The following is an 18,648-nucleotide window of genomic DNA, read 5'->3' on the forward strand; positions in this document are numbered from 1 at the left end:
GCACAAAAATTTGCCATGATCCTGCGTAGTACAGTCAAAACCTATCTATGGCGGCCATCCAGGGGAGACGAAAAAAGTGGGCGTTATAGCTAGGTGGCTGCTGGATTGACTGGGTCTTTAACATGGCTTTTCTTTCGAGGCCGGGTATTGTTTTTAGTGGCCGTATACGGCAGGTGGCCGCTATGGTATGTTTGACTGCATATGAAATACATAATTGTATTCTTATCCAATTCTTATATCCATATTCTTATCAATAATCTAAGCTTTCGGGAAAAATTGTGGCAAGTCTGAAATGAACCATGATGGCGACAACAGTAAGTTACATGTATATCAATAGGTAAGGAGGCCTTTGTGTTCTGTTTTCAGGACTTGAAGAAAATAATGGTTATTTTTTTCTGAAAGTCTTCTGTGGGATCAGAGATGCTTGCCAGATCTGGCACAATGGTGGTGTTCTGATAGAAGACAACATTCAAGATGGTTATTCAAACTCATGAAATTCTTCCGTCGAGATGTTTTCATTGCAACTGATTGACAAATTGCCCTACATCGACGTAGATAAGCACTGAATTGATCAGTGTTTTAGTAGTAGCCATGATAAAAAATCATGGGCGTACATACTCGGGCGTACTCGGGCGTACTATTTACGTCGATGTAGGGCAATTTGTCAATCAGTTGCAATTCAAGATGGTTGTATCCAATACTGACTTTCTGGTTTCTCCGAATTCGCCCACAGATCACGAATTTCATACACCAATCATTTTTTTTTAATCTTCTGCGGTTCTACTTCTATATAATTTGTAGTTAGGATCAATTCTCCTCAAAGAGTGATTTTTCCATAATCTTTCAATAGAAATCAGATGTACGTGAAATACGTGCTTGTACATCATATGGACGTAAGATTTTTTGTTTTCAACATAATACAATATTTTCGTTGGCATGGGTGTAGAAAATGGATTTTCAATTTCCATTGCTAGGATACTGTCGCGTCTCATCATCTTCTGTTCCTCTCTTTTTCTCCTCGTCATCTGCCTCTGTATCATTCTCTCTCTGTCCCTTCCCTCTCTCTCTCTATCTTTCTATATCCATTGATTTCGTTTAATCTAAAATTATTTTTAATCAAACCCACAGCAGCGCTGCTCCTCGTGACGGCGACCCTGGTGGACGTGGCCGCCGCCGGAGTTCAGTGCCTAAGCTGCGCGGAAGCCCGCGCCGTGGAGTGTGAAGGGGACACGTGCGTGGCGACGAACTGCACCACCGAAGTCCACTGCCTGGGCTACTGTATGACAATCACCTTTTCCTACATGGATGGCAACATTCAAGGCATGCACGTGTGTGTGAATGACACGGACACGTTGGATGTGAAGGGGCATTATTGCCAGGTGGGAGTTTCTGACTTCTGGGTCAATTATTCAATTCAATTCAATTCAATTCATTTCCATTCCATGCAATTCAATTCAGTTCAATTAAATTCCATTCCATTCAATTCAATTCCATTCAATTCATTTCAATTCAGTTCAGTTCAGTTCAATTCAATTCAATTCAATTCAATTCAATTCAATTCAATTCAATTCTATTCAATTCAAACTTTATTTTCGCTTTTTTTTTCAACAGCATATAAAGAATACGTAAATTTGACATGCATTCTATGTAATGATACAAAGGTAGCAAGAATAACATGTTCATGTCTGTAGTCGTTACAAGATGAGGCATAACTTATGCAAACATATTTATACATTATGTGAAAAAAAATCTTTATGTAGCCAAGTCATCTACGATATTTTTTTTGGGGGGTGGGGGTGGGGAGGGGGTTGTTCCCATTCAGTTTGGATTAACTACGACATTTAAGTAATATTTACGAAATGTTGTTGGCAAGAAATTTTTCAAGAATAGTCCAGATCTCTGTAAAGTGAGATTTTTTTTTTCATATTTAGGAAGTAGATCTTAAGGTAAAGCAGTAGAACAGAACCTCCAGATCAGCAGAAATTTGAGCGAAAATTTGATGAAGTTGAGAAAGTTTGAAAATCGCATGATCAACAGAAATCAAACATCTCCTGGGAATATTCACTTCACTACACTGAATCAAATTAGTCCTTGTAATCTATTTTATTCATTGTAGTTCAAGTGAATATTATCCCTCAAAGTCCTATAATGTTACGACTTCTAATCACTACTAAGGCTTACATTACATCTGCTGTATTATGCTTATTTTATTTTGTCTGTCCCTTTCGAATCCCCCGTAACTCTATTCCCTCCCCCGTAACTCTATTTCCCTCTTCTTTTTCTTCATCCTCCTCCTTTCTTTCAACCCTTCTCTTCTCCAGGCTGTTGCTGAGGACGCTAGCTCTATATCCGAGTGGACATACTCGTGTACCTGTGTCAGCGATCGCTGCAATGCCATTCTCTACACCCCGGACGCTACCCTACCACCTATACCCAGTGATACAGCCACCACTCCACATCCACCGAAGATCACCAAGCCGATCCCGCATACCAAAACAGGTAGCGTTGCCAACTTCCGTCTTGGCGGTTTAAAATACCTTAGAGATTTTGAAACTTTTCTCTTCCTGAAAATTCCATTGTTCATTTGTTGATGTTCGTTTGTTTTTTTAATCAGTTGTGTTTTGGTTCTTCGCTCTGTGTGTGTGTGTGTGTGTGTGTGTATGTATGTAGGCCCTATGTATTTGGGTGATCCAAAGGAGAATGCTTGGACTGTTTTCATTCTTGAAGTGTTGGACTGTTGTGTTCACCTATTTACCTACTGTTTCATGCCCACTTCATCATTCCACCTATAACACACACTATTTCATGCTCACCTCACCTCGGCCAAACCACCTGCCATGTCCAATCATCACTTCTCCTATCACATCCACCTGCCTACATATCCGCACTCACATCCTAGATTATGTTTCGTACTCAGAGACCACCAATGCATCTCCATGTGCAGACAGTTATAGCAGACCGGAATGATAAAAGAAGTCACTAACCCTCCCAACCCGCACGATGAAAGGACCTGTTGCAATAATAATTCAGCATGCTCCGCACTTTTGTAGTGTATTGATAGACATCCCAGAGCACAAAGTATTATCGTGACCTAGGCTTGATATAAATCCGGGTGTTTTATTCCAAACTATTGTACAGTTTGCGCACTCAAAACTAGTGTACGGTAAAGCATAATTATACGTAAGCATAGTCATAGTTTTCAGAACGACTGAAGAGAATATCGAGCTAGTTATTCATTTTAAAGGGTTTGAAACATCGTTCACAGACCCAGATGGCGTGACGGGCGTCGAGAAGGGTCCCCTGATCGACCGAGAGATTCTCATCATCGTCGTCTGCTCCGTCGTCCCCGCCGTCCTGCTCAGCGTGGTCATCGCCGTGGCCGGCTACATCCACTTCACGCGATACCGACAGCCGCTGATGGACAACAACACGCAGACGCAGACGAGCAACACGGAGAGCACGAGCATCGATATGACCACGGACGAGAGTGAGACCAAGCATCTGGGCGAGAACACACCGCCAGACAGCCCCCTCCACCTCAACGGGAACTACCTACCTATCAATCTGGACAGCCTCATCGGCAAGGGTCGATTCGGTGCCGTCTGGCGGGCCGACTGGAAGATCAACAACGGCACCAAGGAGCGCGTCGTGGCCGTCAAGGTCTTCTCCGAGTACGACTCGGCGTCGTGGAGCGTCGAGAAGGAGCTGTTCACCGACCACTCTGTCATGATGCGACACGAGAACATCGTCCAGTTCATCTCGGCCGAAGTGCGACTGGTGAACCCTATCAGCGCACAGCGCCAGTACTGGCTGATCACCAAGTATTACAAGAACGGGTCACTACAGGAGTACCTTCGGCAGCGCAAAGTCAACTGGATCGACCTGTGTAAGCTTGCGGGCTCTGCGGCCCGAGGGCTGGCCCACCTTCACGCCGAGACCTATGGGTCCCAGGGCCTGCACAAGGTGCCAGTGGCCCATCGAGACCTCAAGAGCAGCAACGTGTTGGTGAAGGATGACGGAACGTGTGCTATTGCTGACTTCGGGCTCGCTATTCGACTCGATCCCCAGTCCTCCACGGACCAGCTGGCCAACAGTGGACAGGTAAATGTTTCTGTGCAATATTCAACCTGTATATTCATTAATATTTACATTCTGTCTGCTTAGTGCAATTACAGGAATCTTTTGTAAAGATCTTCGACTTGCGTTCAATATTGACCATTAGCATCTCTTCGTTTTTGTAGAAATCTCAGTGCTTTGTTTGTTACGCTACATCCACCACAAGTTTTAGATAAAAGATATTAAATGAAAATTCTCTCACCCACAAAACGTTTTTCTTTTTTTTTCTCTCACTCAGAGGTTACACGTTTATGCAATATTACTAGAATAGCACATGGAGATTAAACACACAAACACACACATACATACACACACGCACACTTTTATCGACGAAATGCTTCAAGACTGAAAATTCTGTAAACGTATCTTCATCAAAGTTCGGATTTGTGAATTGTCGGGAGAAGTTAATGTTTGAATTACTTAATGGATTTAAAGAGGTATTGAAGTAGATCGGCTCCTATTCTTAACGGCAAGCACAACGGAACTCAATACTTTTAATCACTATTGTGTTATCTTTCATTTAAAAAAAGATATACAGACTGGACAAGCTCATTGCAATCATATTCCCCAAAGCAGGTCGTCCCCATGCACATTAATCCGTCAAAGTTTGTTCATAGGGGTATTTGGTTTTCCGCCTCTTCACTAGCACAATGCTGCGTCATCTCGGAATTGGCTGCCTGCCATCCCTGGAGGGGAGGGGTGAAGGTGGGGGTTGAGAAATAATGCTCTTGAATTATCATGATAATCCTGCGATTTGTTCGTGTGTAGGTTGCGACACGTCTGCTCCACGTTTTGCCCAAGATGACACATCAAGTTTGATCATAGTAAATACCGTTGTAGAAGGAAAAAGAAAACAGAAGTAGTTTGATCTGATGACTAGCTGGCTTGTTAATGTCAAGAAACTTATAAGGGATTACAGGTTAATTTATTTTGGTTCATTAGATTAGAAGTTACTTCAATAATTTTATGAATCACGAACAACTACAGTACAATGACGGGCCTCAAACAAGATAACATATATTATCGGCAGTCTAGCAGCGCAAAACTAAGTAACGAAAACAAGAAACTCTCCCCAAAGTATAAAAGAATACCAACATAAAACCCAGAAAACACCCTGCCACCCCCCCCCCCCCCCCGAAAAAAGAACACAGCAAAGGAAAGAAATTGATATCAGAGTTTTTATTGATACTCACATGATGCTGTAGCTGAAACATGAACTTGGGTTTTTCTCTTTTCCGATTTACTGAATACCGCATCACACTGTTCGTTTCCCCAAATTCCACATTTTGAGCTCCATGAGGTAAACAACATCCACAATCCTGACAATTAGATGGTTTGCCATGGAAACGTACATTATAAATGCCATATCATTCACTCTGAAACTTCACCCGAAAGCTATGAAAGGAGAAACCGCCGATTTCTCGGATTCCACGCGAACATTTAGGTCATAGATCATGCTGTAAAAACACCCTACATCTTCTGCATATAATGTAGTCACATGCGTGGGCAGGGTTTGAATTGCTACTGCTCGGGCGAAAGAAAGACAGAATGTCTTTTGTTTTGTTTTGTTTTGCGTGAGAGACACGGAAGTGCCTGACTTATGGAGAAGAAGTCATGAAACTTTGTGACTATGCAAAAACATATCTTCTTTGCGTTCTGCGTGATGTTATCTATTACAAATTCTCGAGTTCCTCAAAATTGCGATTTTCATGCAGTCGGTGCACGGTTGGGTTTCTATATACGTGGTACTTTCTATTTGTATTCATTTTAGAATGGTAACATGGTAATGGTAATAACAACGATTTTCATGAGAAGAAGAAGAAGACAAAGAAAACAATAAAGATGACATCGTCGATGGATACGAATTAACTTGATTTATTCTTAATATCGGATCTGTTTTTTCTGACAGCTATACCTTTTGCACAATTCACTTTTCAATTCAATTCATTTTATGCTCATTCTTTTTTTTTCCAACAAAACATTATATGAAAGCCAGATATTATTCAGGGTGAACTCATATCTATAAAACATAATATCAAGTATTGTGAATAATCTTAGGTATACATTTGACTGTGAAAAAAATCTTTAATCCTTAAGAGAAACACAAGAATAAAAAAAGAAAAGAAAAAGATTGCCCGTATTTGCTATGGTGGTTTAAATCCAGACCATGGTTTTGAATTAAACCACCTTAATTTTACGGGCCAATTGTGTCCAAGGGTGTATACACACACTGGACTTTAAAAAAAAAAATCATCGTAATTGAGATACTGCCATAAGTTTGACAGTGATAGTGATTCATTTTCCCCATCACAGGAGGAAATCAAGATCCTCATATTTTTATTTCCATTCTTAACTGTATTTGCATTTTTAACCGAAAAACCGAACAAGCGCGGCTGTAATTTTGAAAACTTGGGGCGCGGTTTTCACGCGAATATTTATCGGGACATTATTGCCAAAGTCAAGGCGCGTGCTGTTTCGTTAGCTTAGGAATAATTTTGCAAAAGCCGTCATACAACTTTGCTAGAAATGAAAAATAAAAATTGGAATTCTAGTAAGTACTTTCACAGGCTCTCGAAGAATGGTAATGACGGTCACTTACATTATCACAGATGAAGTGATTATGACGTGATGTTTGTACAAGTCTCCCATTCGCTTGCTCACAAAATAATCTGCATTGAATTTCCTGTTTTGACACAATTTCAAGAAGACAAAAAAAAAATGAAGTCTTCTACACTATACACCGACGTACCGTGATCTACCAGAGTTGTAACGACTTTAATAGGATGATGCTTTCTTAAAAGGAAAAGCAATGAAAAGGGTTTTGATTGTTTTATAGTATAAGAAGAGAGTGATATTATTGGGGATATCGCAGGGCGATGACGTCATCGTTTTGTATAATGTCATTCTTTAACTCATATCACTGTTTTACATATGCATGTTAATCTTCAACATCTTCGTTTTTCATATTCTTATAATAAACCTATCATTGTTCTATTTAGTTCAGTTTATTTTTATCAAAGTCAATTTGAACACGGAGTTGATGCTGTTTATTTTTTCTTTTCCGTGAGATGATATTACTCATATTTCCATGGAAACCTGAAGATAAAATCGTGTATGAGGCTAGTACCTCCTTGGATCGACTTTCGCAGATGAGCATGAGCACAGAATTTTTGCAGACTTTCATGTGTGGACTGACGTTTGACCCCTACGCCGTCAATCATCAAAGAATGTTTATTTCGAACGGGCGCGCTCCCGATCAGGTCTCGGGATTCGCTCACAGTTTTCCTGCATGACGAAAGTCAGATGGGATGAGAGTGTGACTAACGAAAGGGTAGACGTAAGACCTTTTAATCTTTGAAGAGTCTCTGGATTCTTGTTTTATCATCTCTATGTTCTGTTTATTATGTCAGTCTCCCATGCGGCACCATGAGGAGAATTAAAAAAAGGAAAATGACACTGTCAATTGTTTGTATCCATGACAACGATATGAAATCATCTCCGGAACATGATGGCGCGCTGATAAGACGCTATCAAAGACAGAGAAAACTAACAACGAATGACATGATTCATGTTTGACAACGGCTTAAGCAAGTGTTAAGTTCTTTGTCCTAACATTACTGTCTGTTGGAAATTCTGTCATCATTTTTTAGCTACTTATTTGAAGTGTGAGTTAATGCTCATTTCAAATTTTGCCTTCACGCAATGTAATAGAGGGGTGCACTTAACGAGACCGACACCCACGAATCATACGGCCCACGAGTTATACAGCCCACGAGTCATATAGCCCATGGTTTCGACACTATTTAAAGCAAACAAGGTCCACGAGACCTATGTAGTGTCGAACTCGTGGGCTGTTTTTACCTAGTGTCGAACTCATGGGCCTTTAGTGTCGAACTCATGGGCTTTATGACTCGTGGGCTGTATGACTCGTGGGTGTCGGTCTCGTGGGATGACCCCTAAGGGAACTGGTGGTATAGACGAGAAAGCAGCCCATATTTTTTTCAAACTGGACACATTTTTTTTCATTTCATTTAATTTATTTGGCAAAATATAAAACAATATTTAAGTCATTACAAAGAAACAAACATTAAATGCCAGGGCTCCTAAGACGAAAGTGCTTAGGATAGCTGGAGCCCTCAAGTAAAAAAAAAGAAGTAAAATACATTCAACCATCACTTGTAGTGATATGGACCAAAGCATGGATACATCATCGCACAATGCCTTTAAAAGTTAATTTGATGAAAGTCTGTTGACATGAACAACACAACTATAGGCTTGCAGGTTAGCCTTTCATAAAAGGAATTAGACATCTCATCACTCCCAAATGTATGACAATCTGAGATTTTTTTCTTCTCTCTTTTTGAATTGAAAATTGCAGGAAGTCGCGCCATTCACTTCAGCACGTAATATCCTCGTTAACAGGTTGATAAGTGTGACGAGTGTGTTTATGCAATTGTGACCTTTTGACTCGCCGCTTTATCACCCTTGACTAATCGGTTTCCTCAGTTTTTGTGGATACATCAGGATTTTATTGATCTAAACGGACATTCAGCTCAGAGAAAGACAAACAGCGAGAAAGTGAATTTTGAGAGAGTTAAGCGGCTGACTTAACTTCAGCCAGGAAAACTTTGCCGGAAGCGGATATTTGTAAGAAGGACAGGAACAATTTTCGAGACCTGCTCGTTTTCATTTCAGCAATTAGGCCATAAAGGAAAGGAGCTATTTGATATTTGGCAGAAGTTGTCCCTCGTTTTGATGGTTCACTTGCACTGACTGATTCGACACTATAAAAACGCTTTCTCGAAATAAACGGAATCCGAATAACGGAAATACATATGCATTCGCGTGTGACCTAGCGAAAACAGAAAAAAGGAAGTTTAGGAAAATGACAGGTTACAGTACTTTGTACCCACCCTTGCAAGGTCGCTGGTGTACAAAAACTTCCCCATCAAATTGAAGATACTAATCTGTGCATAGTGTAGCACTCTGAAGAACTATAATAAAATCTGATGCTTCTAACGTTTTTCTTGAAATCCCTAACGATATATAACGACATGACGAGATTTTACCTGATATGCTAGTCATGGTGTGGTCATCATGATTCACTAAAATTGCTTAGAAAAAAAGAAAATAACAATTTCACTATGATTGTAAAACAGTAGCATCACTGAGATCTATACTTCATCGAATAGAGCATGTACAGAATGCCGAATCTTTCTCCTCACTTATCTGAGGAAAAATGTTTGGTTCGGAAAGAGGGAACTATCAGGATCATGAAAAAGCATTTGGAAAAGGCATTCACATCAGAATCAAGATTTAAATCTTAAGTTAAAAGAGAAGATGTTTATCAAACACCTCCGTGAGTCCAAGAGAACTGATCCGGCGAAACTCAGCGTGTGTATAGGATCTTTACACTGTCATTCAAACACGGCGTGATGAGTCAATGATTTATCAGCGAGGAAAATGACATGAATAAGTCATTGTTATGACAGCGTAGCAAACATTCCAACCTGATATCATTTCGGTTGAAAAAAAAAAAAGAAGGACCCTTTGGCGGAATTGCTATGAGCTCGAACAGTGTACGTTGGCAATTTACTGTTATGACATGAACAAGTCATGGAAAATATTTCTGTTCGGTAATAGATACGGATCTCTCTCTGGATTTGTTTTTGACATAATATTTTTGGGTGGATTACATTTAATTGGTCGCCATCTGCATGAGAAAAACAGAGCAAAACAATAGAGGTGTCCTTTTTGCCCCTAGAAGAAAAACTTGGTCCTACTGAACTGTGGGTTGGTTTTCCTGAAGCATATCCACGTGAATGCGAAAACTAAATATTGTGACAGCTGACTGTTCCTGGTGGAGGTTCGCCTTTCTTATTTTGTTGGGTGTTTTTCGCCGAGCTGCTGTGTTTTGTTAAAACACTGCTCTTACTAAAAGAAAAAGAAACTTTATTGTATGTATGTCATTCCGATAACACTGATGTGTTTGGTTGCTACATGGGTATATTGTGAACTACTGCACTACTTTTCCAGTCCATCAACAAAATTTAGGATAACACATCAAATATAATCAAGGTCATACAATGTAACAAAATACTTGACTTGGTTTAAATTTCTGGAATTTCTTGAGGTGAATTCATGGCCCAGCTACACCATTGTATGATTACGTACATAAGTTGCAGCTTGTCCATAATGTCTTAAGCGTTTTTACATAGATTGTGTACAGCTCAGTTATCGCAGAAAACTTCGGCAAGCATTAGAAAATTTCTTGGATGATAACGTATTTAACCGATACGCAATGCTAAGAAGATGTTGGCATTTCGTTAAACTAACTGCCCGGCAAACGTGAGTTGAGTACGAGTTACAACTTTTGACTTGCTTTCGCCATTAATGACACGGACGTTGCCGTGGCAAGTAGTTCTACGCATTCGTAATTCACAAACACTGCAATCATCCATCTTACAAGCCAATAATGACATTATCTGAGGCCGGTAGCACCGGCAAGGGAGCACTGAACTTGCGAGAGCATCCCGTAATCGCAAACAAGTTTACATCTTCGTTTTCATGTTGTGTTTTGTGAGCTCTTTCCTTAGGATCGTGATACGCATTTGGACGATAATATTTAGAAAACTCTCAAGTGTCTACCACCCCGGAGTTCAGATTGCTCCCTATTGTTAAAAGCGAGTACACTGTTATCATTATCAACCCGTGACACGCCACGAGAACACCTGTGCTACTGGAATGGTGTTCAAGCAGAGGGAAACGGAAGTTGCCCTTGCACTCACCCCGAAATAAAATGATAAGCGAAAGCCAAAGGTACTAAAGAAAGGAAACGTGCCTAATCTTCCCCTAATTCCTCTTGATCAAGGTGCGGAAGACTCGCAAAACACCATTGTTCTTTAGGATTCACCCATGTATAGTTTTGTTTCTTTTTTTTATAAGATTCAACGTATACCGCACTCCTAAAGTCGTGATAATTTACAGTTCGTTATTCCGAAGGTTAGTTATTCCGAAGGTTCTTTAGTCCGAAGGTTCGTTATTCCAAAGGTTCGTTATTCCGAAGATCAGTTATTCCGAAGGTTCGTTAATCCGAAAATGTGATAAGGCTTGTTATTCCGAAGGTTCATTAATCCGAAAATGAAATAAGCTTCGTTATTCCGAAGGTTCGTTAATCCGAAAATGAAACAAAGCTCGTTATTCCGAAGGTTCGTTACGGACCCTATTTCATTGTCGGATCAAGGAACCTTCGGAATAACGAACCCTATTTCATTTTCGGATTAACGAACCTTCGGAATAACGAACCCTATAATATTTCATTTTCGGATAAACGAGCCTTCGGAATAGCGAACCCTATTTCATTTTCGGATAAACGAACCTTCGGAATAACGAACCTTCGAATAACGCCACAAATGTTCGGATTAACGAACCCTTTTTCATTTTCGGATTAACGAACCTCTAGGTATAGGGAATTTGTGTGTTTCGGATTAACGAACCTTCGGAATAACGAACAGCACCCGTCGGGATAACCCTTGAGCTAACCTGCTTCTTCTTCTTGGTGGTGGGTGGTGGTATGTGGTAGTAGTTGTGGTGGTGGTTTTGGGTTCATAGCTCCTCTTGTCAGCACTGAGAGGTAGCCATGACTTATTGTGTAATCTGTATTTTCATCTTGAATCCTTAAGAGGAGATTTATGTCAAGGACGCCACCAGTGGCCAGATGCCCATATTCCCCTTTTTAATGGTTTTGTTTGTTTGTTTGTTTGTTTCGTTTCGTTTCCGTCTGAGAAGATGGCTGGATAGCACATACAGTATTCAGCTGCAATAACTGGTCTTCCATGGGGTCCAGTTGGATATCAGGTGGGACCACTTCACCGGGTTAAACACCCCGCTCTTTGCTATGAATAAATGAAGCGGAATCTTTTATGTGCATGAGTTGTAACTCTCACACATGGGACCTCCATTTTATGTCCTATCCGAGGGACAGAGTGTTTTGCCTCTTACTAGAGGGGACGGTATGTTTACACACAACATTGCTCAGCGGGACTCAGGAATCGAACCGGGGTCCTTTGGATCGTGAAGCAGACGCGCTACCGATATAGATATCAGTATGGGTCGAACTTGTCCTCATCTTTCTATGAATACACACATACTTTTGATTGATGTCTTTCTCATGTATGCTTTCCAACAGAGCAGGGTCCGTTAGCTCGTTTAATACTGACAATAATAACAGATAATACCGTCATCATATTATTTAATGATCATTAGTGGAAGTGGTGTTAATCCTATCAACCTGCATCGTCATTACATAATATAATGCTAGTATTTTGCCATTAACTTTGTTCGTTTGTCTTTTTTTCCCTTGTTCCCTGCAAACCTCCAGGTTGGCACGCCTCGCTACATGTCCCCCGAAGCCTTGGAGTGTAAGGTCAACTTGCAGGACATCGAGTCGTTCAAACAGATGGACCAGTACGCCCTGGCGCTCATCCTCTGGGAGATCGCATCCAGATGCACCGTCCTGGCAGGTTTGTGTGCACCTTCTCCCTTTTCATTTTGTCTCCCTCCTCTGTCTCCTCTCAATGTCTTTGATACACCATCTTCTTCTTCTTTTTTTTTTAATCTCCCCTCATCTACCAGTAATTTGTTGGTCTATGATTTCTTCTTACCCCCTCTTTCTCTACGTTCCATTTCTGCGTTCCTTCTCTACTGACGTTCCATGATGTAGTGACTTTTTTTTCAGGGTGTTTGTTTCGGGTAAGATAGGTTAGTTATAGGTCTCCATGTCTTAGTTTCTTTTGTTTTTCTACTTTTTATGTATATCAGTCAATCACTCATATGATTTGTTGTATTACGTGGTGGGAGGAATGCGCCCTACAAGCACTGCTTTTTTATCCTTTATTTTGTATTATGATGAAATTTATGTATTCAATTTTTGTAAATGTTTATATGTTTCTGTTGGAAATGGGAAAAATAAGTAAATAAATGAATGAATGAAAATATCTATTTCTTGTCTTTGATAACTTTTTTTTTCCCAGTTCCCTTGAAGCAACGGAGTGTATAGTGTTGCTCTGTATCCCCGTCGTACCATTTACAATGCATGGCTGAAATCTCCACTTTCGATATATTTCATAGTTTCAATAGTTTATTTATTGCCATTAAAAAATACATGATTCAAAGCGGTACATGTGTCAATTTGACTTTCATCCGAACGGGAAGGACAGTTCATTGAACACAATATAAAATACATGCCGAATGGTATTATGACAAAAAAAAGGAACGATGCACACTTTGTCACGGTAACAAAAAAAGAAGAAGAAGAAGAAGAAGAAGAGGAAGAAGAAGAAGAAGAAGAAGTAGAAGAAGAAGAAGAAGAAGAAGAAGAAGAAGAAGAAGAAGAAGAAGAAGAAGAAGAGGTAATCATAATGATGGAAAAGAGTGTTCCACTAAAAAGCCAAGCTTATAGGATATTGAACACTGGAATGAAAACAACAACAACACCAATTTACCAATGAAATGTATTTATATTCAATTCATCTATGTACCATATTCAGGCATTTAAGCATTGATATATGATGCGGATTTAATACAAGCATACGATCAAAAATATTTGTTTTATAATGCAAATAAGATATATTGTAACATTTTATGGCACAGAAACGATTCAAGGATCATGTCCTCCTCCCCCCCCCCCCCCCATCACTCCACACGCATGCATTCTCTCCACACGATGTCGAGCAGGTGGAGGGATAGAAGGGTTTTTATTTTGGACTCCCCGCCATATTTCCATCATCTCCATACACACCCAATTATGTCTGTGGCTGACGAATGTCATGATTTCTAGCAGTGCGAGATTTTGATGAAAACAATATTTCAGGGCATGCTTATGCGCAGAAGAGCAACGAAGGGGGAAATCCCTGGAACGGGTGTTAATTTCTTTGGAGTGACTCACTTCAACTTTCTTGATTAATTACAGCTTTTTCTGGTTTCTAGGAGATGTGGAGAAAATAAAATTCGAAAGTTCACTATTTGCTTATCACTCTCGTCATCGCAGATCACCCTGGAAACGAAACGATTCTTTTCCCGTGCGTGATTCATAAAAGACCATGAAGTTTTCTGAAATTTAATAACCTGGAATGGCATTTGATATCAATCGATCAGCTGGTATTGATTGAAGAAAATATCAAGATTTCCCGGGGTAGTGACCCTATTTTCTATTTATTCTTTTTATATTTTAACAGTTAAAAATCTGCTAAGGGACTTTTATTTTTCATTTCTTATTTTATCATTATTATTATTATTATTTTATTTATTTATTTATTTATTTATTTATTGGTGGGGGGGGGGGGGAAGGAGGGGGATCGCCTATATAAAACTGTGCCTGGCACACATTTCCAATCCCAATCAGGAAAGGGGAGGGGTGGGGTAGGGGGATAGCAAAGTCCCGCCAAAGATGTGATAAGCGCAACATGTGTACTGCCCTCTATCAGAACCAATAGCTAAATGCGTCACCCACAAGGCTTGATGCCTGAAACAACTAGTCGCTCGAGGCATGCAGCATGTCTTAAATCCTTGATTCCAGCACCTAAAATCACAGAACATTGTCAGAAAGAAAGAAAGATCTATAGTAATAAGTTTTGTCTTTTGACAAAACGTTTCCTGAGAATAAAAGTCGGAAAAGGAGTTAATTTACATTGATAAGATAGGAGAAATTCCATGGTATACAGGCCTATAGCTGTTCGTACTTATATAGCGCATCATACATTTTGCTCTTGAAGTATGAGAAAAGAAAAATGGAAGGCACTAAATAGGAATACAAGTGAGTTAGTAGGCCTACGGTTATACTGAATGTTCTGAAAACATACTTGTTGAATATGGATGTTCTCAAATCAGCTTTAGATCCTTCAACAAGAATAATTGTTAACGTTACCAGGAAAAGTAAACTGTTCCCCATTAACAGCTATATGATTGCAAGAACAAGATGTTTCGTCCATCACGCTTCTAAATCAAAATAGAATGTAGCTCCGTCACTTTTGCTTGGCCACAGTTTTGAAGAAAAAAAAAGATATCAGCCTGGAAAACATTCTCTCCGTACCGTCGAACTATATACAGATGGAGTTAACACATTTATAATCATGTATCATTGCGTCTGACTGTGAACCGTGTTATGACTTTTTGATCTTATCATTACACCCGCTTCTTGCTACTTCCTGTGTAGACGATATCAGTTCGCAACTTTCTCTGAACCCCCCCCCCCCCAGCGTGCAGTGCATAGTATACTATGGATTGGTCTGAGATGAGCCAGGGTCGCTTAGCAACGGAGTCATCATCTTTCTGACGCCAAAAACCCGTCGCTTCGTATTTACGCCGCATAAAGCCAAATGTCTGCGAATGCAAAGAGTTGCTAACTACACTACAAATTACTGAAAGAACATGGAAATAGTTGTATAGCTGGTCGATGACCTAGGAATTTTGCAATTTCCATTTTTTTTTTCTTAAGGGTGGGGGATGAGGGAAGTTGAGAAAGAAAAAAAAGGTATTAGAAAGGCACGGATGGTTTCCGTCAGCACCAAGTTGTACATCTTCTTTTTGAACTTTACTTCCATAATCGTGCAGTCTTCTCCTTTTTCTTCTGTCGTATACATACAAAGGGGAGGTCACAACCTCGTAGCTTAAGGTCCGAGTTTCTAACGCAGTCCAGCACAGCATCACTTGGTTTGACAAGTAAGCCCTCCTGGAGGTGGCAGTCCTCCACGTCCACGATGTGACGCAGGGTTTGGTCGGGATGACCGCAGTCACACGAGGGGCTAACTAAGACCCCCATGTATGTGGATGGCATGATGGCCTGTCCTTGCATGGATGGTTCGGATGCGGTTCGTGCAGTATGCAGTCCCAATCACAACCTCCTCAATTAAGCAAATTCCAGTCAGCTATTACGGTCGTTCAATTTCTTTTTTTCCTCCCAAAATCTGGCACGATCTGCCCAAATGCCGTCAGAAACAATACAGGTCGTTGAACAACTTTACGTCAGTGATAATTATGTCTACTTCGCAATTTTTGATAACATTTATGTTCTAACATTCCAATTATGTATGTAAGAATATATATGCATGTGCGTTTATATAGTATAGGCCCTTTTGATTTGGGTATATTATAGGCACTATGACTGTCCTAATCAAATTTCTCTGTGTTCTCTATTCAGATTGCAGCGACTACGAGCTACCGTTCAACAGAAGCCTCGGGGAGAGACGGGCGAGTCTCGAATGCATGAAGGTGTTGGTGGTACAGCGGAGGGAGCGGCCGCCCATTACCAGCGAATGGCTGAAGAACCCGGTAAGATGTGGAAGTGGACCTTTATCCTTCAAATGCACCCCGCCCCATGTTCGATTTGGCCTCAATGAATAAAATGAAATCTAACAAACAAAAAGACATAGGTAGTCAATGAAAATTGATCGTGCTTGAGATAAGAAAGTATGGAAAGTTTCACGTGAGAATGATTTCACGAAAGTTTAAAGTGATAATCAGTTGCTACCACATACATAAACACGAAGATGAGATGAGTTGATGACGTCATCACCTAAACAAGCCTTCCATCGACCGTCACACAAAATCTTCACTGAATTTCCTAAATTTGTTGACATGATATCAAAAAGAAACATTTGTGTCGTATGCATCCAATCATCCTGTTGTAAAAAGTTATAATATATTTAATGGAGCAGGATAGGGCTCCAGTTGCCGTTTCATTATAGACCAAATACATGATTTTCATAATTTGTATGATTTTAGTGTGCAAAGTTATGACGTCATCATCTTATCCCATTTGTATACGCTGCTACGACAGTTGCGACCAATATCACTTCTCCGTAAACACACTAATTAAACTTTAGTTTTCCTCCTTTTTGGGGGTGGGGAGGGTGTTCCATTGTATTGTAGTGAAAATTTGGTCATTCTGTTTATTTTATGAATCATTTTTACCAAAACCAATTTGAATATGACGTAGCAGGGCACTTTAGGAGTTTGAAACTCAACTGCGTCATCTGAAGTTTGTCTCATAGGTTTCAGCTGGAGAGAATGTTTTGATATTTGATTCTTTCTCATTCCACCTCCAACACGACACATTATATATACTTCATACTCCTATTGGTAATGGACGAAGGGTAGATCCAGGGATAACTTGCTTTTTGGCGTGATGAATTTGGATTTTACACAATAAGTTCACCCGCCAGGGGTGCATTACGTAAAGTATGAGGCGCAGAACACCACGGGTCTGCTATTCCGTGATGGAAATGGTGCCCTCTACCGAGTAAGCTGATAATTACCTATTTGTGGATGTGGATGGCTCAGCTGAACGACAGTTCATAGCGGTATGACCACTAATTATGATCCCAATGGTCTCTGGGTATCATGAAATTCATATCCACTAATTCTGCTGCCGGCATTGCATCATTAACGAAATACTTGCAAGGCGTGAACCAATCTGCATGGTTTTCCCCTTCTTGGATCTTTATAAAAATAACTTTCTAAGTCTTATCCAAGTCAGAGAGTAAACAATGTCCATTCTCTGTCTTTTTTTTTTCACGTAGGGTATGACCATCGTAAAGAACACCATCGTGGATTGTTGGGACGAGGATCCAGAGGCAAGGCTGACAGCGTCTTGCGTGGAGGCCCGGTTCCAGGAACTAATTCTCTGGCACGAAGGAGAGCCACACGCCCAGTCCTTCTACACCAGCAAGGGCCAGAGAGGCAGGACCACGTTGGTCTAGCACACAGAACTGGCCTAAAGAAAGACTTTTTACTCTCTCTCGCACACGTCTATTTGGATGCCCGTGACGTCACTGACAAATTCAAGGATTGCCGTCTAACACCCGAACGCTCCTTCCCGTCATGCATCACGCGTTCGCTCTGACATGTCCACAGAATATTTATGACATTCGCCAAATATTCTTGTGGAGATCATAGTGTTTGCCACTGGACAAGCAGGACAGCAGAGGTAAAATCGTGTCGCCCTTTAATGGAAATCGACATCGACGCACTAATGTTTCGACATCTTAAGCGATCTTAACATCCGTATGTCGCTGACAAGTGATCAACTAGAAACGCGTGATATTGTCCCGCCGGAAATAGCTCAGACTTGAACTGACTAGCTAAAAAAATTCTTGCTACGTCATCCATGACCGAAGATTTCAACTGAAAGCAGTACAATTAGATTGCAGAACTGATTTATCTTGTTAAATGACTTCACATTCAATTGGCATGCATCGTCTACTCCAATGAATCATGCAAACAAAGTTGCTCGAATTACTTCAACAAATCGTTAAAATGGTCATCGCGGTGTTAACCCCTTTCCTGCGAAAGTGTAAAATCACCGTGTAGACTTTGTGCGGAATGCAACACTTACTTCCAGGTAAAGGGATAAGCTTTGTCCAATCGCATCACGCAACCCACGTATATAGCGATAATCTACATTGAGATCATGAATCCACGTTATGAGTCATCATAAAATCATTAACAAAGTTTTTCTTCCTGATCGTGGGTAAT

The 18,648-nt window shown here is 40.4% G+C and overlaps 1 protein-coding gene across 1 annotated transcript; it reads left to right on the plus strand.

The window, feature by feature from the left end:
- Nucleotides 1–1,859: 1,859 nt before the first annotated feature.
- Nucleotides 1,860–18,648, plus strand: LOC139711768 (TGF-beta receptor type-2-like). Its single transcript, XM_071623621.1, has 6 exons — nucleotides 1,860–1,901; nucleotides 2,322–2,499; nucleotides 3,266–4,101; nucleotides 12,497–12,638; nucleotides 16,313–16,443; nucleotides 17,694–18,648. Exons 1-6 carry the CDS (start codon nucleotides 1,860–1,862, stop codon nucleotides 17,871–17,873), a joined length of 1,509 nt encoding a protein of 502 aa, XP_071479722.1. The 3' UTR covers nucleotides 17,874–18,648.

This window comes from Diadema antillarum, unplaced genomic scaffold (assembly GCF_040938485.1).
Source record: "Diadema antillarum isolate AM-2024a unplaced genomic scaffold, OU_Dant_1.0 seq00001702_RagTag, whole genome shotgun sequence".
Lineage (NCBI taxonomy): Eukaryota > Metazoa > Echinodermata > Echinoidea > Diadematoida > Diadematidae > Diadema > Diadema antillarum.